The sequence below is a fragment of the Mobula birostris genome, chromosome 6 (assembly GCF_030028105.1).
Source record: "Mobula birostris isolate sMobBir1 chromosome 6, sMobBir1.hap1, whole genome shotgun sequence".
Taxonomy (NCBI): Eukaryota; Metazoa; Chordata; class Chondrichthyes; order Myliobatiformes; family Myliobatidae; genus Mobula; species Mobula birostris.
Window position 1 is genome coordinate 139,777,892 of NC_092375.1, and position 23,527 is coordinate 139,801,418.

A 23,527-nucleotide genomic window follows, 5' to 3' on the forward strand; every position below is an offset into this window, starting at 1 on the left:
TCTGCAATGTCTTGCATCTTCATACAATGTTGGGTATTGGACCACAAGAGGTTTGTTCTGAATGGTAGAACGGACGCAAGGGGCTGAATGCCTGCTGGTTTTTTTTCTTCTCATTTTACAGGGACATGGATAAAATGATGTGTTTGGGAATGTGTTAGGTTACAGGAATAGGAAGTAACTGCACATATGTTGTGAATGTCTTCAGTGGCAGAAGTGGAGTAAAGCTGTCATCTGAATAGCATTGAATGGGACCAACCTCAAGGAGCAAGATCTCCGGTAGAGCAGATGATTGATGTCCCAAGGGTTACGCACACTGACAGCATCCCCCAGACCCTGGGTTCATGACTGTACCTCACATTTGGTATGGAGAGTGGATACCTTCCTTCAGCCCAGTCTTCATAGAAACATCTTCTCCAAAGTATGAACAAGGAGGACATTCCTCTTTCTTCCTCCATGCCTCTGCTTGTCCCAGCTTCCTCCACACAGCTGTTTGAAAGGCTCCTTTCTGTCTCCAAGCTTCCTACCTGTAACCTCTTGCCCCCCTTGAATTTGGACCTAGTATTCCTCCACTTTCAGTTTCCTTCCCTTGTAAAGTTTTTGGATTTTAGCTGAACAGAACTCTCCCTGCCACTCACTGACCATGATTGCCTTTTATTTTGTGGAAACCTGATAATTCTTGACCTGAATTTGTTGGAAAACCATTGGCGATGAAATGATGTTGCTTGAAAGCAGAGCAGAATTGGAAAGATTTTATTTTAAATATTGAAGGCTAAGATTGTGGATCTTTCTCTTGGGATAGACTGGGGAGAATCAAATCGGTTGCATTTGATGTATGTGAGGAATGAATGAAGGATGAAGAGCCTTTTCTTATTCCGTGCTTTCTGATCCAATTATGCACTTGTTTCAGTGATTAAAACCGGGGAGACCGGGTTGTCAGTCTTCAGGCTACTGACCAAACAGAGCAGATGGGTTTGGGTCCAGGCCAACGCCAAGCTGATCTACAGAGGAGGCAGACCGGATTACATCATTTGCAAACAGAGAGCCCTGACGTAAGTGCAGTTTCTGCAGGAGCATTTTGTTTACATTTTCTCGCACGCAATGCTCTCAAGGGACTCGTGGCACATGCCATGCACTCCACAAGACGTTTGTGTTAGCTTGGCCATTCACTTCAACAAACCCAGACCTGCTGCTCTGGTAGTTGCTGTTCATTCTCCCGACAGCTAACCCATGTGTACACCAAGGTCAGTCTTCATCTTGGAATGCTGGTGTTGAAAGGAATTAGTCTTCATGGCCTTTGCTTAGTTTATGAAAGGGATTCATTCCTAGAAACTTCAAAAGTGGAGTTTTGCTAATTAATAAAGTCGGGCGAAATGAACTGAGTATTTTGATACCGTAAGACTTAGAAAGAAAATGAGGTAATTCAGCCCATTGAGTTTTCACTGGCATTCGACTATTGCTGATTTATATTCCTGCTCAACTTCATTCTCCTGCGTTCTCCCTGTAACATTCGATACCCTTACTAATCAAGAACCTATCAACCTCTGCTTTAAATATACCCGATCACTTGATCTCCACAGCTGTAATGGAATTCCACAAATTCACCACCCTCTGGCTAAAGAATTTTCTCCACATCTCTGTCTAAAGGGATGTGCTTGTATTCTGATGCTGTGCCCTCTGATCCTAGACTCTCCCACTATTGGAAATATCCACTCTATTTAGACACTTTTCATTGCCTCGGATAGTGAGATCAATTCACTACATTTGGACCAAGGCTTAATTGAGATCTGGAGCTGAGTGATCCTATTGAAACTAATTGAACATAAATAAACAGATTGCTGGTGAGTTGTTTAACATGTTCCTGGATGATTTGGAATAGAATGGCCGAGCAGTAATTAAACAAATTGGATTTGCCCCACATTTTCCACACAGGGCAAATACTCACATTCATGGCTGGATACCTATATTTTTACTACATTTGACCAACTTGGCTAAAGTGCTGAAAAACAATGGCCTTTAGTGCTCGAGGTTAGTGCATAGTCTATTACAGAACTTCTTATTCGTGTTAGGATTGCCGGGTCAAGTAAACTGAGGCATGGAAAGTAGGGTATTATTTATTATAACAAAAATTAGCTTAGATTGAAGACCAGTTCCTCAATCTTTGTAAGTTAAGGAATTGCATACAAAGTAACTTAAGCAATTCTTTTTGCTTTTTTTGGTTTCATCCCTTGCCAAGTAAAGGTTGAAGATTTTTCTATCCAAGGTCCACCCCATAGTTCTGCTGGTTGTTTAACTGCTGAATGATGGATGATTGATGGATCAATCTCAGCAAGTCCTAATGCATTCTATATTTCTTCTGTCAGGGTGACCTGAGGGTATTGACTCTGATGGACCAGAATTAGAATCAGGAACAAAGTTCCTGTTGTTTATCACTGGTGAGGAATTCTGGAAAATGGTTGGCCACTTGGATCTCTGGCCTGCCCTAGGTTACTGTAGGCTCTGCAGTCCGACAATCAACCCAGTGCTGCCAGGTTTCCTAAGCAACCTTGGTTTAGAATCCAGTAGTAAGTGGAACAGCCAAGCCAGATACAGCAAGCTTGCCCTTCTCGTGATAGCACCAGGTTTATAGTGTCAGGATAACAGCTCAGCCAGTTAGTACTGAGATGAGAAGAAATTTCTTCAATTAGGTTGGGGAATAGTCATTTTAGTTCTTGGAAACAGGATTCTGCATTGTCAGTTGATGCACAGTTGGCATGGACAGCTTATTAAGCCGAGGACATGGGGATATGACCAGGTGGTAGGTTTATGACAGAAGGTTAGCTATTATCCTATAGAATCATAGAGCGTGGCCGATTCAGCCACTCCCACTACATCAAGGGGGAACTGTCACTTCGTTGGGATACACCAGATCTGAATCTTGGCTGTGGTAGCCATGCATAGTAGGATAAATGTGAGCTGAAAATGATTTTCCTCCTCTTTATCCTCAGGAATGAAGAGGGTGAGGAGCATCTCCAGAAAAGAGCCACGAGGCTCTTCAGTTTCGCTACAGGGGAGGCCGTTCTGTATGAAAGCACCATGATTCATTTGGATCCATCCCTGGCAAAGGGGAAAAGCTTCAAGGTTAATAAGCTTTCTAATGAGGAGAACAGCGTGGAGAGGAAAAATGGAGTAGATCCCAGCTCTCTTCTGGGTGCCTTGATGACGCAGAATTTATCTGCATACGTCCCGCCCCATGAATCGCAGTTGAACCTAGACAGAGCTTTTGCCGACGACTGTGCTGTTCTGAATGTGCCTGGGGACTTCTGTCATTTGGCCCTTGGTGGAAATAATTCTTCTAACCTTCAGGAGGCACTCCCAGGCCAGGATGACCCTCTGGCAGCGGTTATGGATATACTGTCTGATAAGAATGCTGATGAGAGCGACCTCTGCAACACTCTGAAAAATCTGGATGTGGACGTGGAGCAGGCGGAGTTGGAGCGATGGGAAGAGGCGCTAATGAAAATGGACACTAATTCTCCCATTGGTGATGACCTGAATGAGATCTTCAGCACAAATTTTATACTCTCATGTGTCGAGGACATACTGACAAAAGAGGGTTCAGAAGCCGATGAATTCTCACCCATGGGCCTGGACTGCACAGAGGGAAACTCAGCTGAGCCAAATCAACAAATCTCTCTTGAATCCATGGAGCAAAAGCCATTTGGATTTAATACACAAACCTCAGCAGTGTCTGGCTGTCAACGTTCAATGATGGCTGGAGCACAGTACCCAGCGATGACAACTGCCAAGGACTCAGTGACATTTGGAATCCAGAACCCAGTGTTGCCTGGGGCCCAGAACCCAGTGTTGGCTGGGGCCCAGAATCTGATGGCGTTTGGAGCCCAGAACCCAGTGCCGTTTGGAATCCAGAACCCAGTAATGGTCGGGGCCCAGAGTCCAGTTGTCCCCACCCCACAGAACACATTGATACTGACCTGTCCATCCGCAACAAGGCCTTGCCCCCAGATGCCTGCCGGTCAGACTACAGTGTTGGCAAACTCTCAGAAGGCAGCGGTCTCTCAGTCACCCAGCGCAACATTAGTTGGACCTCCAAATGCACGTATGCCCAACCAGCACATTGAAATCCGGCCAGGAAACCCAATTTCATCGGGACCTTTCCCACAAAACTTTGTCAGCATGAAGTTTGGCAGCGACATGGGAGCTGACACACCCAGCCCCATTTCGTACAGTCCTCAGAGGCCTTGCAGGTCTGCTGTGCAGAAGGTAGGCTGTGGAGGTTCAGCCACCATGCCACAAAAGCAGTTGGTGAGCATCTCACCTGCAGAGATGCTGCAAAGGGACCTTCAGCAGTCCTTACAACAGAGGCCTGAGTACTTGGCAGTAAACAGGCCACAGGAGCAGCACTTTGTAAATACAGCCCAACAGCAAGTCCTGCAGTGGCACCCAATGCAGAGTGAGCAACAAACTTCCCTGCAGCCCTCTGCCGTGCAGCAGCTGGTGGCGCAGTCATCCTGCATGCTGCTGCAGGCCGCCGAGGATAAGGTTCCTGCTGTGGCGAATGTGGCTCAGGCCAGTGCCGAGCAGCTCCTCTACAGCTGCAGTGTTGCCATCGACCAAATGACCTCAATAAACCAGCTGCCGGTGGGGGCCTCTCCTAGCTGCATGTTTGCCTCACGTGAATACCAAAACCACGTTCCCGTCACGAGGAACGGACTGCCATTTCCCAGCATTGGCAGCACTGCCTCCATCCCTGAATACAGTAAAATTAAGATATCTCCAAACCACAGTCCCTTGCGGCCAACTTGTTACTATGAGAACATGCCATCTAATTCTGTTGTGGGCTCCTCGATCATGTCCAACGGGGAACTGAGCTCTTATCAATCTTCCTGTCAGTTTGAGCCAAATTTCAATCACCTGTCAGAGAGCTCCATCTGTGAAATTCCAACTAGCCATGTCACCTGGAATTACAGTAATCCGTTCAAGGTGAGGATCAAAAGTCCATGCAGCTGGTAACCCACAAGTATTAAAGAATGAGTCTGTTCAAATCAAATGTTGAATCACTTGAATATGTTTTGTTGGATTTATTGTATATGTGTTGAATCCACACAGGAGTGAAGGGCAATGTGCTACAGCGTATACTAGTAGACTAGAAACACAGAAAACCTACAGCATAATACAAGCCTTTCAGCCCACAATGCTGTGCCAAATATGTACTTACTTTAGAAATTACCTAGGGTTACCCATAGCCCACTAATTTTCTAAGCTCCATGTACCTATCCAAGAGTCTATTAAAAGACCTTATTGTATCTGCCTCTGCTGCCATCGCCATGCACTCACCACTCTCTGCGTAAAAAAAAAAACACGTTTCAATGTTCCTGTGACAAAATAAAGCTAATCTTTATAAAGATCGGGACCGCGACCTGGAGGAGGGCAAAGGGTGGCAAGGATGTGGGACACCACCGTCTGCAGGTTCCCCTCCAAATGATGCACCATTCGTTTTCTTCTTAAGCCCATCACCCTAGTGGGGCATAGGCTGCTGAGAGCAGCTCCCGGGAGTCCTCTGTCCTGGGCCAGTCTTTCAATTTTGCCCCAGGTCTAGCCATTTTATCAGTGTATCCTGCCTCTCCCAGAGATAAGATCGTTGGAGCTCCTGTTGGCATTGCTGTAGCTGTGGGTATTTACACAATGGGGTTGCTAGTTCCATGCCAAACCCTCCTCCTTTCACAGCGGGGCTTGGGGCCTATCCGTGGTAGAGTTAAGTCACGTATCATCCTGACTCGGAAATATATTACTGTTCCTTCGTTGTCACTGGGTCTAGATCCTGGAGCTCCCTCCCCAACAGCACCTTCACCAAAAGGATCGCAGTGGCTTAAGAAAGTGAGCCAGCACCTCCTTCTCAGGGTCAATTGGTGAAGGGCAGTAAATACTGACTTTGGCACCAATGCCCACATCTTGAAAAATAGATGAAAGTCTGCACTCATGTGGCTGGGAACAAGGTCACTGCTGGAGAGATAGTGAAAGTTGTCATAACCAGGACATAGATAGATAGTCATACTTTATTGATCCAGGGGGAAATTGGTTTTCGTTGCAGTTGCACCATAAATAATTCAATAGTAATAAAACTATAAATAATTAAATAGTAATATGTAAATTATGCCAGTAAATTATGAAATAAGTCCAGGACCAGCCTATTAGCTCAGGGTGTCTGACCCTCCAAGGGAGGAGTTGTAAAGTTTGATGGCCACAGGCAGGAATGACTTCCTATGACGCTCTGTGTTGCATCTAGGTGGAATGAGTCTCTGGCTGAATGTACTCCTGTGCCCACCCAGTACATTATGTAGTGGATGGGAGACATTGACCAAGATGGCATGCAACTTGGACAGCATCCTCTTTTCGGATACCACCGTCAGAGAGTCCAGTTCCATCCCCATGGTCAGAAAATAAAGAATTAAATAAAACAGAGAAAATTATTTTACACACAAATGAATGGTGCAAATTTGGACTTGTTACATTCACAATAGTTGATACTCAATTTTTTTAATATAAGTTATTTGGAGAAATGGGAAAATGTTGGGCTATATTACCTCAGTGCACTACTTCCACAATGCACCTTTCCCTCAGTTCATCACTTCCTTGATGCACCTTTCACCAAACCCAATAATGCTTTAGCCCCTGCAATGAGACCAATGCTCCATCAGCTCTCCATCTCCAACAGTACAACACCCACAACCAGTAACTCATGAAGCCAACTCTGACAGGCAATACTCCTCAAGCAAAATAAAACTTTGCAGCATCATTGGTGGTCACTCAACCTAGTGTTGATGAGAAAACATGACTTCCTCATAAATGCAAGAGATTCTGCAGATGTTGGAAATCTAGACCAACAAACACAAAATGCTGGAGGAGCTCGGCAAGTCGGGCAGTATCTATGGAGAGGAGTAAACAGTCAATGTTTCGGGCTGAGACCTTTCATCAGGACAAGAAAAGAAGGGGAAGAAGCCGGAATAAGAATGTAGGGATAGGGGAACGACTGGCAATTGCTGGGGTGAGGGAGAAGGTCGGTGGGGGGAATGAAGGGGGAAGCTGGGAGCTGTTGTACACATATTTGGAGTTGCAGAGTTCCCTCTCTATCGATCTCTTGATATCTCTCGCTATCGATCTCTTGATTTCACGTGTTCTCTTCTCTGCTCTCTCTACTGTCTCCCTCCTGTAATGTAAGAGAAGCAGAATATAGCAATGACTAATGAGAGGGAAATGTATCAAATTGCTTCGGTTCAATGGCCTTCAAACTCTCCAGGGCTGTACCTGATAAAGTGTTTTTGTTTGATGGTCCATTTTGTCTAATTTATCTTATCCTGTTAGAATACTAGCCAATGAGTGTGATTAAAAGGTATAATGATTAGGAGTAGTCAGCATGGCTTTGTCAAGGGCAGGTCATGCCTTACAAGCCTGATTGAAATTTTTGAGGATGTGACTAAGTACATTGATGAAGGAAGAGCAGTAGATGTAGTGTATATGGATTTCAGCAAGGCATTTGATAAGGTACCCCATGCAAGGCTTATTGAGAAAGTAAGGAGGCATGGGATCCAAGGGGACATTGCTTTGTGGATCCAGAACTGGCTTGCCCACAGAAGGAAAAAGTGGTTGTAGACGGGTCATATTCTGCATGGAGGTCAGTCACCAGTGGAGTGCCTCAGTTCTGGGACCCTTACACTTTGTGATTTGTACAAATGACCTGGATGAGGAAGTGGAGAGATGGGTTAGTAAGTTTGCTGATGACCCAAAGGTTGGAGGTGTTGTGGATAGTGTTGTGGGCTGTCAGAAGTTACAGCGGGACATTGATAGGATACAAAACTGGGCTGAGAAGTGGCAGATGGAGTTCAACCCAGATAAGTTTGAAGTGCAAACACGAGGAAATCTGTAGATGCTGGAATTTCAAGCAACACTCATAAAAGTTGCTGGTGAACGCAGCAGGCCAGGCAACATCTCTAGGATGCTACCTGGCCTGCTGCATTCACCAGCAACTTTCATGTGTGTAAGTTTGAAGTGGTTCATTCTGGTAGGTCAAATATGATGGCAGAATATAGTATTAATTGTAAGACTCTTGGCAGTGTGGAGGATCAGAGGGATCTTGGGGTCCAAGTCCATAGGATATTCAAAGCAACTGCGCAGATTGACTCTGTGGTTATGAAGGCGTACGGTGTATTGGCTTTCATCAATTGTGGAATTGTACTTAGGAACCGAGAGGTAATGTTGCAGCTATATAGGACTCTGGTCAGACCACACTTGGAGTACTATGCTCATTTCTGGTCGCCTCACTACAAGAAGGATGTGGAAGTCATAGAAAGGGTACAAAGGAGATTTCCAAGGATGTTGTCTGGATTGGGGAGCATGCCTTATGATAATAAGTTGAGTGAACTCGGCCTTTTCTCCTTGGAGCAACAGAGGATGAGAGGTGACCTGATAGAGGTGTATAAGACGATAAGAGGCATTGATTGTGTGGATAGTCAGAGGCTTTTTCCCAGGGCTGAAATCGTTACCACAAGAGGACAAATGTTTAAGGTGCTGGGGAGTAGGTACAGAGGAGATGTCAGGGGTAAGTTTTTCACTCAGAAAGTGGTGAGTGCGTGGAATGGGCTGCCAGCAACGGTGGTGGAGGCAGAGACGGTAGAGTCTTTTAAGAGCATTTTAGATAGGTACATGGAGCTTAGTAAAATAGAGGGCTATAGGTAAGCCTAGTAATTTCTAAGGTAGGGACGAGTTCGGCACAACTCTGTGGGCCGAAGGGCCTGTATTGTGCTGTAGATTTTCTATGTTTCTATGTTAAATGGTTCATAAATGATTCCATCCTCAAAGCCCTCAAGTACCATCTCAGCTGAGGCCCAGTATTCAACCTGCCTTCCTTCACCCTGGATCTATATCCTCTTATTCTGCCGTGGTTGAAAGGTTGGAAGTGTTTGCCAATTTAATTTTCTACACTCCTTTCAATGTGACACTTGACTATACTATGTTGGGTAGAGAATGGCTAAACGTTAGCTGTTCCCTTTAACGATACCAGCATGATTGAAACTGTTCCGGAATATCTGAAACCTTATAAACCTGATTACTTACTTCAGTGCCATGCAAATGAAAATGGTTCTCCCGGGAAGAACAATTAAAACTACTTCAGTGTTGTTTCAAATTTGTCTAATGCTGATGACATGTTTTTGTGATTTTTGGAGACCACTTTGTTCTGAGGGTCAAACTTCATTTTCATGAAAGGGGAAAGGAAACTGCAGGCACTGGAAAGCAGGAAACCCCTAAAGGTGCTGGAGATTCTCAGCAGGCCAGGCAGTGACTGTGGCGAGGGAGACAGAGTCAATGTTCCAGGTTGATGACTTCTCATTGGAACAGCACAGTTCTGATGAAAGATCATTGGCCTGTTTCTTAATCTGCTGACCGGCCGATTGAGTCTGCTTTTATCCCACGCTACGTTGGACTGCCACTGAAGTTAAATCCCAATTCTCCATGTGGTGTCCACGGCCTGACTGCAGCTTGTAGCTGTGCACCTGTCCCTGAAACAACAAAACCACGAGCGTGTGCCCACTGTTCACATACATCATCATTTTTGTCCCATTGACCCTACTGACTACCTCATGCAGTGTGGCTTTTCTGTAGCTTTCTGAAAGTGAAAATCTACATTAGTACATCGACACAACACAGGCAGCCTGCTAGAATGATTGCTCTCAAATCACACACTTTCCACCCCATCCATTAACTTTTTTGTGCTGTTTTCACCCAACCACAGATATGTCCTTCCTCCTGTCCATCCCGCCCACAACCTTCCATCATTCGCAATTTTTACTTAAAGTTCTTTTGCATTTTGTATGGGTGTTGTGTATTTTGGTCCAAAACCATCTGATAGGGTGCAGTTGACTTTATAGCAAGAAGAGAATGAGGATCCCATCCATCGGAAGATCTTTACAGATGCAACATAAGAGCATTCCTCCCACATTTTTCCCCGTTAGCAGTAGTCCCGGAGACCTCCTTTCAGAGTAACATTAATCCATACTCCAGTGTGCTTCCTCAGACACTAGCTTGAAGAGCAGTGTCCTTATCATTCAATCAATGTGCTTTCAAAAAGGGTAGATCACCTGGTCATTATCACGCTGCTTTTGAGGAGGATAGTGGTACTGTTGTAGACCTGCTGATTCGTTGACCCAGATTGCAGTGCTGTCTGTGTGGAGTTTGTGTGACATCCTGTATCTGCATAGGTTCTTCTCTCCCCCCCCCCCCCCCCCACACACACATTTCAAAAACTTATGGGGTGGAAGGTTAATAGTACCCCTAGTATGCAGGTGAGATCAGCAGGGGCTGGGGTGTTGATTAGAAAGTGGGGAAAATAAAATGGGTTAGGGTGGGATTAGTATGTTTATATTTTTTCAAAAGTAGTTGATAATCAGCATGGGCTGACAGGACCAAAGGGTCTTTTCCTGTGCCGTATCTCTCGGACTCTTTCATGCTTCTGGTGACTTAAGGTGTGTACCTGGCCTGCTGTACTTCCTGCGTTACGACACAGGACTTACGAAGTAGCTGTCATCTGTTGAGTTATTTGGGACATCCTAGATATAAATGGTGCTATATGAATGCCAGTTGTGTTTTCCTTTTACCAGCTTATTAATTGGACATTTCATTTTATCACTGCACATGGCTCCTGCTTGTATACAAAATGGCTGCATCAACTGACAGATGTGTCGATCACTTGAAAGTGATTCATTGAATAAAAGATGGGATTAATGTAGGAGATTGATTATGGGATGAAGCCCTGTTTCCATGCTGTATCTTTGTAAATATGAAACATTTTGGGATGAGATCAGGTCTCTAATGAACTAAAGGCTTTGAAGTTCAAAGTATATTTATTATCAAAGTATGTATATGCCACTAAATTCTACCCTAAGATTAATTTTCTTCCAGGCATTCACAGTAGAACAAAGAAATACAATAGAATCAATGAAAAACTACACAAACTCACCAATGAAAAACATAGACTGGCGAACACCCAATATGCAAAAGAAAACACATGCAAAAATACAAAAAAAAGCAAATAATAGTAAAGATAATAAATAAATAATTCTGAGAACATGAGTTGGTAGAGTCCTGTCCTTGAAAGTGATTCCATAGCTTTTAGAATCAGTTCAGTGCTGAGGTGACTGAAGTTATCCACATTAGTTCAGGAGCCTGATGGCTGAAGGGTAGTAACTTCCTGATCTTGTTAGTATGGGACCTAAGGCTCCTGTACCTCCTTCCCAATGGCATCAGTGAGAAGAGAGCAAGGCCTGGATGATGGGGATCCCTGATAATGGGTACTTTTCTCTTTGTAGATGTGCTCAAGGGCGGGGAGAGCTTTTCCTGTGATGGACTGGGCTGTAGCCACTACTATTTGTCATTTTCATCAGTGCAGGTCTTCTCCATTTCAAATGTATCCCCTTCTGTACTTAATGCATTACTTGCTTTTGTTCCAGCAGGGAGAAGCTCTAAATTGAGGGAAGTAAATGTTGGATGTCCCTACTGTTCTGTTTCTTCCAAGAGCACTGAGCCATCACGGTTTTGTGTTTTAGTGGACAGAGGAAGGTTGTCCATGGTGCCCGATTGTTTGATAGTGTTTCCTATAAGCAGGACTTTCACAAAAAAGAGAAAGTGACTGAAGATGCAGATCCACTGTTAATGCATCTCAAGCATCGTATATTCCATGTGTTTTGTGATTGATTTTTCTATCGCCCTGTATAAAACATTTATATTTTTGTATCGAATGAGATGTAAATCCTTTGCATCGATGTTTCTTGTATAGTCATGAGCTAAGCTCTTTATCTTTTTTTTGTGACAAGATCAAAGGTTTAAAGCTCCCTGCTGCTTTTGTGTCTACTTTGTGAATGGAGAACCTTTTAATGAAGGAGATGTTGAGAGGGTCGGTCTCCAAAAGCAGCCTTTCACTGAGGATATTTTAACTGATTGCTAAGTATTAATTGAAAAGCAAAGACATTTACTTTGGAGCCTAACTATCCAAGTGCAGAGGTGCTGTAACAGGCAGATATAAAGCCACTACCCAAGTGGTTACCAGGTTGCCAGTGAGACATTGGAGTTTGGAGTTCGCTGGGTATAACTTCTGAAGTGGAAACTTTTTTACGAAAAGAACAGCAGAAACATTTCAACTTTTTAAGCTATTTATATATTAAATCAGTACTTTAAAGATCAGAATTGTGTAAGATTGTGTTTTGATATTTCAAATGTCACAATAAAGAATTTATCTGTTATATTGTTGTCTAAGTTGATAAACCGGACTTTGTTCAGCCCTGTGCCAAAAGACAGTTTACTGCTACTTTTTAATGAAATGTTATGTTTTATAAATATCTAAACAGATGGCTGTTGACAAATTGTATCAGTTTGCTTAATATTAAAACACTTTTTGGGGAGGTAAACCATCATCCCCAAAACAAAACAACTTCCTTTATTCCCCAAATGATTTCATGGTTTATGTCACTAAGTTATAGCGCATGATATCTACAAGTCCTTCCCACGGGATATACAGTTAAAATAGCTTTTCTCCTCATGCCACTCTTTGTTTTTGTTGTTTTCTCTGCACTGTGTAGTCTAATGGCTTTGTTTCACTGTTGGTGCATGAGGTGGAGGGCACAGCTTCCTTGACGTTCTTTGCAGGAAAATCCAAACATGCAATGTTGGCTGGCACTTCCAGACATTGTAGGGTCACAGATGTATCGCCTCTGAAGTTTTGTGAGAATGCCTACCTCCACCACCCACAGGTAGTGTGTTCAATGTTTCACCCACTCGCTAGTGAAAAGTTTCATTTCCAAAAACTCTTTTAATCTCCTTCCCCCTAAATAAAACTCTGGTTATGGCCTCCTTGGCTAAGGAGAGAAGCTTCTCACTATTCATCCTGTCTATTTTGTATAATTGTAATCAGGTTTTGCATTTTAGGAAGACACATGTGGATACGACTTTCACGTGAATGCTAGGACCCCGGATTGTGTTGTAGAACAGAGGGATTTGGCAGTACAGGTGCATGTTTCTCTGAAAGTGGCATCACAGATACACAAGGTGGTGAAGAAGGCTTCATCAGTAAGGATTTGAGCTTAGGGATTGGGATGCTGTGCTTCCGTTTAGATTCATGAGAGTGTTGCTGGCATTCAAGGGTCTGAGCTATGGGGGGAGGTTGAACAAGATGGGACTTCATCTACTGGAGTACAGAAGAATGAGTGTTGACCTAGTAGAGCCGTATAAAATCATGAAGGGCATTGATGGGCTGAATGCATGCACTTTTTTTCCAGGGTTGGGTAATTAAGAATTAGAGGGCATAGGTTTATGGTGAGAGGGGACAGATTTAATAAGAACCTGAGGAGTAACATAGTCACCCAGAAAGTAAGCAATATATGGAATGAGCTGCCAAAGGAATTAGTTGAAGCAATCACAACAATTTAAGAGGATCTTGCATGCAAATGGGGCTAGTCTAGATGGAAATCTTGGTCAATGTGGACAGTAGGGTGGAAAGACCTGTTTCCACACTGTGTGACAATAAGCCCCACAAAGATTAAAAACTTGGAGATGAAGCTACACAGATTTACTGTGTTGTTGTCAGGGATGAGGGGAGTTGTTTTATAAAGGAAAATGTTATTAGCACTTAAATTTAGATGTTTAGGGGAAACAATACTGTAGAGCCACTGGCTTACAGCTCCAGTGACCTCGGTTCAATTGTGACTTGGGATGCTGTCTACGTGGAGTTCGCATGTTCTTTCTGTGACCATGCGGGTTTTCACTGAGGGCTCTGGTTTCCTCATGTGGAAGACATGGGGTTGGAAATTAGATGGCTGCTTGTGCATGGGTGAGGGGTTGAATCAGAATTGAGTTGATGGGAATATGGAGAGAATTAAAAATGCGATGAATGTAGGACTAGAGTAAATGGATCAGACTTGTTGGGCTGAAGGGCCAGTTTCTGTGCTGTACTGAAGGTGGAGCCTCACTTCCTAAAGCTTGGGGGTCGGGGACCAGAATTTGATCTTCAGATTCTTGAAGGAGACAGAGGGAATGCCTCTAAATGTCACTCAGAGAAAGTGTAAAGCGCCTACCTTAGAGGAGTGACCTTTGTTGAAGGAAGCCGACAGACAGGTGGGTTGTGAAAGAAAGGGGAAAATAAGGTTTTGATTGAGCATAATGAAACTGAGGAAGTTTCCTCTCCATGTAAACAGGGAAGGGTGGGTGAAGGTGTTGGTGCAGAGTAATGGGAAGTGGGGTACAAAGAGTGGTTCGGGTTACAGCTGGCGGGGGGGGTGGGTAGAGAGTATCGGGGAGGTACCGAGCGATCCGTGTGGGATATAATGAATGATCTGTGGTTACAGAGAATTATCCTGGAGGGAAGGGGTACAGAGAAAAGGGAGTGATCTTGGTGTATGTGTGTGCATTCGGAGTGGCTGTTAATGGATAGAATTGCTTGGCTATTTTGAACCTTGGGGCGCGCTTTTGTTGATACGAGCACTGGCAGCTTGACAGCACTGCACGGGGCTGTGGCTGTCCAGAGCGGGGTAAGAGGAGCAGCGAACTGTGGGTACTGGACACTCCGGAGGTGGGGAGGCGGGCAGCTACCCGAGCCCACAGAGTTGTAGAGATAAACGTGCGACGGAAGTAGAAGATGTGAGTGAGTCCGGGATAACGTCCGGTACCGGCTCGGGAATTCGGTTGGATTCCGGAGTAAATGCAGAATGTTGCATTGGGATTAATGCAGAATATTTAATGGTGAATAATGTAGAATGTTTCATTATTGTGAATAACGACATTTGAGGATGGGAGCTAATACAGAATGTTGCATTGGGGTTAGTTTAGAATGTTGCATTGGCGTTGATGTGGGTTGTACTATGGTTAAAGAAGAATATTGCAATAGGGTTAATGCAAACGGTGGTATCGTGCTTACTCCAGGCTCTGGCAAGTAGATTAGCACAAAGCATTGTATGGCTTTTATGTAATATTGCAAACCATGTCATGGCATTTAATACTGTCTATGCTCTGGGGAAATGAATGATCATCGCTGTAGGGCATTAATGCAGTCTGGCATGAGGATTGATGTAAACTGTTCTGGGACAATTAATGCAACTATGGCATGACATTTAACTGAGACTTCAAAGTTCAAACTCAACTTACTATCGAAGTACATATATGCCACTATTTACAACCCTGAGATTCATTTTCTTGTGGGCATACTCAATAAATCCATAAATAGAATCAATGAAAGACCATATCAACCTAGGCGATCAGCCAGTGTGCAAAAGACAACAAACTGTGCAAATACAAAAAGAAATAAATAATAATAAATAAACAGTAAATATTGCAAACACGAGATGGTATCCTTGAAACTGAGTCTATCCAATGGTTTGGGAGCATTTTAGTGATGGGGTAGTGAAGTTATACCCTCCAGTTCAAGAGCCTGATGTTTGAGGGGTAGTAACTGTTGCTGAACCTGGTGTTGTGGGTCCTGAGCTCCTGTACCTTCTTCCTGATGGCAGCAGGGAGAGGAGAGCATAGCCTGGATGATGGGGGTCCCTGATAATTGATGCTGCTTTCCTGCGACATTGCTCTGTGTAGATATGCTTAATGGTGGGGAGGTCTTTCATTGTTAGGCTGTTTTGTGAAGGTGCGTTGATTTGTAATGTTATCTTGCTTTGCTTGTTACTAGTATGAAGCCAGTGATAGCTGATGGAGTCAAATCTAACCCTTCAAAAAGACACCAGGGCAGGTTAAACTCCGAGCTGGAGTGCCTGGCAGGCCTCCCTTTTGCTGAAGAAGTTACATTCACCCTGGACAACCTCCTGACACTTCGCCTGAGCATCCAAACTTTCTTCTGGGATGTGTTAACAGAGTGAGAGGCAATGAGTGACCCATGCTTCCTGTGGCTGCCTCAACAGTGCAGAGGTGAATGGAGCAGAGAGTGGGAGACTGCAAGCATTCTGTGGATAGGCAGACAATAATATACCTCACATAGGCATGTACTGTTAAACGGAATCATTCCCCTACATTACAACAGTGCCGACACCTCAGAAACACCCATTGGCTGTAGGATGTCCTGAGCTAATGAAAGGAGAGTTATTCATGCCAGCTTTTCCTCTCCTTTCTCACAGTCTGAGCCAGTAAGTATACTTTGAGCATCGCCTCGTCCTCAACAAGGCATGATTGTTCATGAATTCATATCCCAGACCCTGAAGGGTATCCGGAAGAACAGCAGTCTCAATGTTAAATAAAGCCTTTCCTTTTTACTTAAAAAAGACGGGGTCATATTTTCTAGTTTTTGTTTTCATGCATATTAATTCTGAGTGCTGTCTTCTCAGTGATGTATGAAGAGAAGCACTTTTCAAAGAAAAGTCTGAGCAATATTTTGCTTTGCCAACACATTTGTTTGTAGTGCTTGAGTTAAGAGAAAGTGAATTCTGTTTTAAAAATATTGGAGGCAATTAGGTCATGGTAAATTCATTCCTTTTCACGTTAGCAAAGTGGGTAACTTGTTTTGACATTCTTGCGCATTGAAGCTTGAACTGGGTATTGTTTCTTTTGTAGCTGTGTTGTAAAGATGGGCAACTATTTACAATAGTCTAGTGTGCTTTACTGCTACAAACAATGCATTCACACTCTCCTTAAATATTGATATAAAATATGCCGGTCGTTTTAAAATATCAGTCAATAGAACTTAATTATGGAGCCCAAGTTTTTTCTGTGAATGGAATTGATGGGTGGGTGTTTTACTTCCATTGTAATCAACAGAATGCAGGCTTTGGTGATCTTACCTGGATGTTTTAGTTTCTTTTTTTCTGGTGCACTACAGGACTTTCTCCCCTATGGCTGACGTTAATAATTTTAAGAAGTGCTATGTAAATAATTTATAAAATGGAGTCGCCACTTAAACACTTTTTGATCACCTGTACAATGGTATTTGTTCAGGAGGCCTGCTTAGTTTGTTTTTTGGACATTCTTGAAGTTTGAGGTGGATTTAAAACCTTTATAGTTTTTCTTCTTCTTGGACTTTTATGGGCAGCAGTGCAAAGAGGCCACCAACTAGCCCGGTGTGGTGTTGGAGGACACGGAGGACATTGGCTGCTGTCGTGTTTTGTGACAGATTTTTAATTAAAAGCATAATATTGTGTGTGGTGGAAGTGGAGTTTAAGCAATGGGCAGAGCCAGACCCTTCGGCCTGTCCTGTCCATGCCGAACCATTTATCGGCACAGATTTCTTGGTAGTTGTGGATGCAGCTCCCCAATAGCCAGAGTTTTTCCAATAGCCTCTAATACAGCCTCGCTCTGATGTGTTGAGAAGCCTCTTTTCAAGGACTGGTGTTCCGGAACACTTAGTCAGAGACCGCAGACCATAGTTTGTTGTGGAATAGTTTCCGTCCATTCCTGAAAATGAATGGAATAAGGCAAATTACATCTGCACGGTGCCACCTAGCTACAAACGGCTTAGCAGGAAGTGTTGTCTGTGGTCTAAAGAATGCTCTGTGAGCAACGTCAGTAGATCACACTACACCGACACTGAATCAGAAGCTTGCCAATTTCCTCCTGGCATATCACAATGCAGCACACTCCACAACCGACAACTCAACAGCTATGATATTCCTGGGTCGTCCCTTGCACTCGCATTTGGATCTCCTCAAACCCAATCTCAGAACGAGTATGCAAGGCAAACATCTGAGACAAATTGGGGGCTCCTCAAACAAGGAGGTTCGATGTTTCATTCCTGCACAGGCAGTCCTGGCAGGGGCTCACAGAAGTGATCAAAATTGGGTACTTGTGAAGATCAAGGACAGGGCCGGACCTCTCTCCTACACAGTGGAGATTGCATCCGATGTCATTTAGAGGTGACACGTCAATCCGCTGAGGAGAGCAGAATCAATTGTTCGAGAAGAAAGGTGTCCAGAGCTGTCAGAACTACTTCCTGCAGTCCCAGCGTCAATTCCTACAACCATGGAGGAGGCCCCAGAACCTGAGACTGTTTCACGGGCACAAGTCTCTCCCAACAAGCAGAGTGACCCCTCGTCGTCAGGAGAGACACCATCATGTCATAACTGAGCTCCTCACTGAAAGTATAAAACTAAATGAACACAAGTTATCCCCAGATCCTTGATTTTCTTTCAATTAGTTTTATGTTTTGGAGTTGAAAAACGTAACAGTGGTAAGGAAGGCAAATGCAATGTTAGCATTTATTTTGAAAGGTCTAAAATATAAAAGCAAGGATGTAATTCTGAGGCTTTGTAAGGCGTTGGTGAGACTGCAATTTTGGACCCCTTAGCTTAGAAAAGATGTGCTGGCGTTGGAGAGGGTCCAGATGGGGTTCGTGAGAATGATTCCGCGAATGACAATGTGAACATACGAGGACTGTTTGATGGCTCTGGGCCTGTACTCACTGCAGTTTCGAAGCATGAGGGGAATCGGAGCTGGTTACACCCAGAGTGCAGGGTTCAGATAGTGAATGGGTGGGCATCAGGAGAAGTAAGGGGAGTAAGCACTCAGTGCGCGGTTCCCCTCTGCTCATTCCCCTCATCTGTAAGAACACACCTTTGGATGCAGCTGGGGCAGGTGCCCTATCAGGGCACAGCAGCACTGGCCAAGCCAGTGGCACTCTAGCCAGCTCTGAGGCTCAGCAGGGAATGGTAAAGTCAGGCAGAGCAGCAGCGATAGCTAGAGGACGGTCAGCAGATCCTGTGGCTGAAAGAGTAGCCAGGATGGTGTGTTGTCTCCCAGGTGCTGGAGTCCAAGATGTCCTCGAGCAGCTGCGGAAGATTCTAAAGAGGGAGTTAGAAAATACAAAGACAGGTGGAGGGGCAGGTAGTGTTGAGGAAGCAGAGAGTCTGCAGAAGGACTTGGACAGGAGAAAGAAGTGGCAGATAGAATTTAGTGTAGGGAACTGTATGTTCGTGCACTTCAGTAGAAAGAATAAAGGCATAGACTGTTTTCTAAATGGGGAGAAAATTCTAAAATCAGAGATGTAAAGGGACTTGAGAGTACTTGTGCAGGATTCTCTAAAGGTTAATTTGCAGATTGAGTCAATGGTAAGGAAGGCAAATGTAATGTTAGCATTCATTTCGAGAGGACTAGAATATAACAGCAACGATGTGATGTTGAGTATTGTAAGCAGTTTTGGGCCCCTTATTTGAGAAGAGATGTGCTGACATTGGAGAAACATAGAAACATAGAAAATAGGTGCAGGAGTAGGCCATTCGGCCCTTCAAGCCGAGTGATTCAGAGAATTAAAGGGTTAACATATGAGACACATTTGATTACTCTGGGTATGTATTCACTAGAGTTTAGAAGAACGAGGTGAGGATCTCATTGAAAACCATTGAATATTGGAAGGCCTAAATAGAGTTGATGTGGAGAGGATGTCTCCTATAGTGGCTGAGTCTAGGATCAGATGTGTGCCTTCAAAATAGAGGGACATCCATTTAGAACAGAAATGAGGAGGGATTCCATCAGCCAGAGGTAGTAAATCTGTGGAATTCTTTGCCATGGATGGCTGTGGAGGGGAAGTCATTGAGTATATTTAAAGCAGAGGTAGATAGGTTCTGGATTAGTCAGGGCTTCAAAAGAATGGGGTTGAGGAGGAAAATAAATTCTGCCTAATTCTGCTCCTTTGTCTTCTGGCCTTATATGTGATTGACTACAAAGTCTATCAGCTTCTGCTTAACTTGAACATTTTGAAAATGGACAGGTAAGTGTACAGAATTACAAATTACAGTGAGAGCACATCACAGCCGAATACTTACATTGCCAGTGACTGGTTCAAGGGGTTCTGAGTACAAAACTCCAGCCACCCAATGTATACATCCTTTGTTATAGGACTGAGGGGGCTCCATGGCTGTACAGCTAGAATATTGCTCTGTCACGATGCACAGGGTGTGTCCTTTAACTTAAGCCTTGATGAAGGATCTCAGGCTGAAATATTCAGTGATTATACCCTCCATGGATGCTGCCTAACCTGCCGAGTTCCGTGTGTGTTGCTTAAGAAACCTTGCACGTGGCTGAACGCCAGCTGTAATGTTGTGTTACTACAGAAGGTGGCAACTTTATTCTTTCTCTGATCTCTTCATGAAGATTTCAATGCCAATTAATATGAACATTAGCTATTGCCTTCCCCTGTGTAAGTTGGAGTTATGTCCCACACCTAAGACTTGCTTTTGATAGCCTTAAATATCAGTGGGATAACTTGAAGACCATGTCCTGCTTCGACTCCCGTCATCCATATACAAATAGAAGTTGAAACATAGAGTTCCAGCACAGGAAGTCATACCATGCTGGTTTGAGGAGGTGAATGTGCTTTTACATGATTGCTTTGAGTCGATACACTTGTCCATGTTTAGCTGTCATCACTGTCATGGACTTTGTCAGCAAGTGTGTTGAGAATTGTGCACCTAGGAGGACAATCCAGGTGTTTCCAAACCAGAAGCCATAAATGATCTGGGAGGTTTCACCCGCTACTGAAGTCTAGGATAACTCTGTTCAAATTAGGTACCCTGACCTTTACAAACAATGTTGAGATATGATCTGCATAAAATAATCATTGATACCAATAGACAATACCAATCCAAAATCAATTTCCAGACAAGCCATCAGTTGTGGCAGGGCCTACGTGCTGCAATGGGCTATGGAGTGAATTTGGACGGCATCACCAACAACAGCGCACCCCTTCCCGATAAACTTCAAAAGTTCAAACTACATTTATTATCAAAATATGTATACATTATACAGCCTTGAGATTTGTTTCCTTACAGGCAGCCACAGAACAAAGAAACCCAAAACCAGTCAAACACCCAATGTGGAGAGGGAGAGGAGGGGGGGGGGGGGAGAGAGAAAATAAAAAGTGCAAGCAGTAAAAATAAACAAATAGCATTCAGAACAAAAGTGAGTCCTCGGGCATGAAAACAAGAGGAATTCTGCAGATGCTGGAAATTCAAGCAACACACATCAAAGTTGCTGGTGAACACAGCAGGCCAGGCAGCATCTCTAGGAAGAGCTACAGTCGAAGTTTCAGACCGAGACCCTTCGTCAGGACGGACGAAGGGTCTCAGCCTGAAACGTCAACTGTTCCTCTTCCTAGAGGCGCTGCCTGGCCTGCTGTGTTCACCAGCAACTTTGATGTGTGTTCCTCGGGCACGAAGCCCGGAGCAGGCCACTGCCTCAGCCTCAGTTCAGCACAGAGCTAAGTAAACATCGTGGAGCGTTAGCAGAACTGGTCTGACCCTTGCCCCTCATCCTGGTACCCTACCTTTTCAGTCCATCTGGCCCAGAGTTTAAATCATCCAAACACAGTCTATGAATGTTTTGATCTGAAGGGAATTGAAATGCCACCAATCATCCGGGCAGCCACCAATGCACCAGAGCCCACAGTCAGAGATGTGGATGTAAGGTGAGTCTTCCAGAGTTTGAACCTGCCGAAAACATCTGGCCAGAAAGGTACCTCTGGCCATGTCCTTAAATCCTGCGCAGATCAGCTGGACAGGCTAATTGCAGACAATCTTAACTTCTTGCTGCTTGAGTCTGAAGTTTCCATCTGCTCTAAGAACACCCTATCATCCTGGTACCTGGGAAAAACTAGCTAACATGTCTTAATGACTACCATCTGGTGGCTCAGACATACACCATCATGAAGTGCTTTTGGAGGCTGTACATGAGATGCATTAATTCCAGCATGCCAGACATTGTCAACCTACTGCAGTTAGTCTACTGCTGAAACTGTTCTATGGCAGATGCCATCTACGTGGCTCTACACTCATCTCTGGGGCATCTGGACAGTAAAGCCACCTATTGTAGAATATTGCTTATTGACTACATTTCTACATTTAATATTATACTTCCATTAAACTCATCCCAAAACTCTGAAACCCAGGAGTCAACATCTCCCTTTGCAAATGGATGCTTGACTTCCTGACCCACAAACTGCAATCTGTAAGGATAGGAAGCAATCCTTCTGCCATGGTTATCCTCAACACTACTGCCTGACATGGCCGCATTCTCAGCCCACTATTCTACTTCCTACACACTCACGACTGCGTGACCAGGTACTGCTAATTCCATCTACAATTTTGCAGATATGTAGTGGGCCATAGCTCAAATAGTGAGGAAATACAGGAAATTGATGGAGAGCCTAGTAACATGGTGTCATGACAACTACCGTTCCCTCAACGTCAACAAAACAAGAGTTTTTCATTGACTTCAGGAAAGGGTGGGGGGGGGTGGATTATGCACATATTCCATTTATAACAACAGTGCTGACATCGAGAGGGTTCAGAGCTTCAGGATCTTAGGAGTGACCATCACTAATAATCTGTTCTGGTCCAATTATGTAGATGCCACAACCAAAGCTGCTCACCAGGGCCTTTTTCCATGCTGTATCATTCTATGTAGTGATTTCTTATGGATCTCAGTTCTTCCTGCAGCTTCACGGTGGTTACACTGGAGAGCAAGTCAAATTCAGTGGATAACGTCTTCAAAGGAGATGAGCAAGTTTCAGGTCATTGGTAACTTTTGAATTAATCGAATCCCTAGAACTATTTTTAATTGCTTTAAATGTTTTAATTTTAACAACAATTTTTACTGTTTGGGTTGAGTTGTTCTCAGATCTTGGCAAATCACTGCAAACTTTTTGTCACCATGTGAGGGGACACCAACAACACCGTTGAGTGTGGTGTATCCTCCGAATGCTTGGTCTTTATATACTTGCGAATGATTGTGTCTTCATTCTGGAAGCAATTGTGATATAAGGGAGGAAATTTTGTTGCTGATTGTGTGTGGTGATCTTCATGCACTGTGGTCTGGAATTTTGCCCATAAATAAGATCGAGGTCTGCAAGTTTGCGGAAAACCACACTTCTGGAAATTCTTTTGCATGCCGCATGTTTGCTTGTGCCACGACTTTCACTGATGCCCTGTCGAATTTGTGCCTCTCTCGATCTTCATGGGTAGAGATGAGGGAGTGTCGGTCATACCACATTATAGCCAGTTGACGTTATGGATGGCTTTCTCCCAGTTTGGCCAAAAGCGCGAACAAATCGTACGGCCAGATTTAGGAACAGCTTCTTTCCAACTGTGATAAGACTGCTAAACGGATCCTGACCCGGATCTGAGCCGTACCCTCCAAATATCTGGACCTGCCTCGGTTTTTTTGCACTACCTTACTTTCCATTTTTCTATTTTCTATTTATGATTTATAATTTACATTTTTAATATTTACTAATTTTTACTATTTTTAATATTTAATATTTGTAATCCAGGGAGCAGGAAGCGCAGAATCAAATATCGCTGTGATGATTGTACGTTCTTGCATCAATTGTTTGGTGACAATAAAGTACTGTATAAGGTATAAAGTAAAGTAAATCTATTAGACGAGACCAATGTGGTCTACAAAACACACTGCGGGGTCAGCAGCAAAGATTACGTTGGCCAAGCTGGGCTACAATCAACAGGACTGATGGTGTCTCATTGCACAGTGACAAAACATTTGCAAGTGA

The 23,527-nt window shown here is 43.9% G+C and overlaps 1 protein-coding gene across 3 annotated transcripts in view; it reads left to right on the forward strand.

Annotated features, from left to right (window-relative positions):
- The window catches only part of LOC140199414 (aryl hydrocarbon receptor-like), a 148,216-nt gene extending 135,782 nt beyond the window's left edge, over positions 1 to 12,434 (forward strand). For 2 of the 3 annotated variants that reach the window (XM_072261468.1, XM_072261470.1), the window contains 3 exons: positions 908 to 1,049; positions 2,985 to 4,980; positions 11,499 to 12,434. In XM_072261468.1, the coding sequence (XP_072117569.1) occupies positions 908 to 1,049; positions 2,985 to 4,980; positions 11,499 to 11,519 (2,159 nt within the window). In that variant the 3' untranslated portion in view covers positions 11,520 to 12,434. The remainder of the gene's footprint in view (positions 1 to 907; positions 1,050 to 2,984; positions 4,981 to 11,498) is intronic. The other variant, XM_072261469.1, reaches the window with a different exon arrangement.
- Positions 12,435 to 23,527: the final 11,093 nt, after the last annotated feature.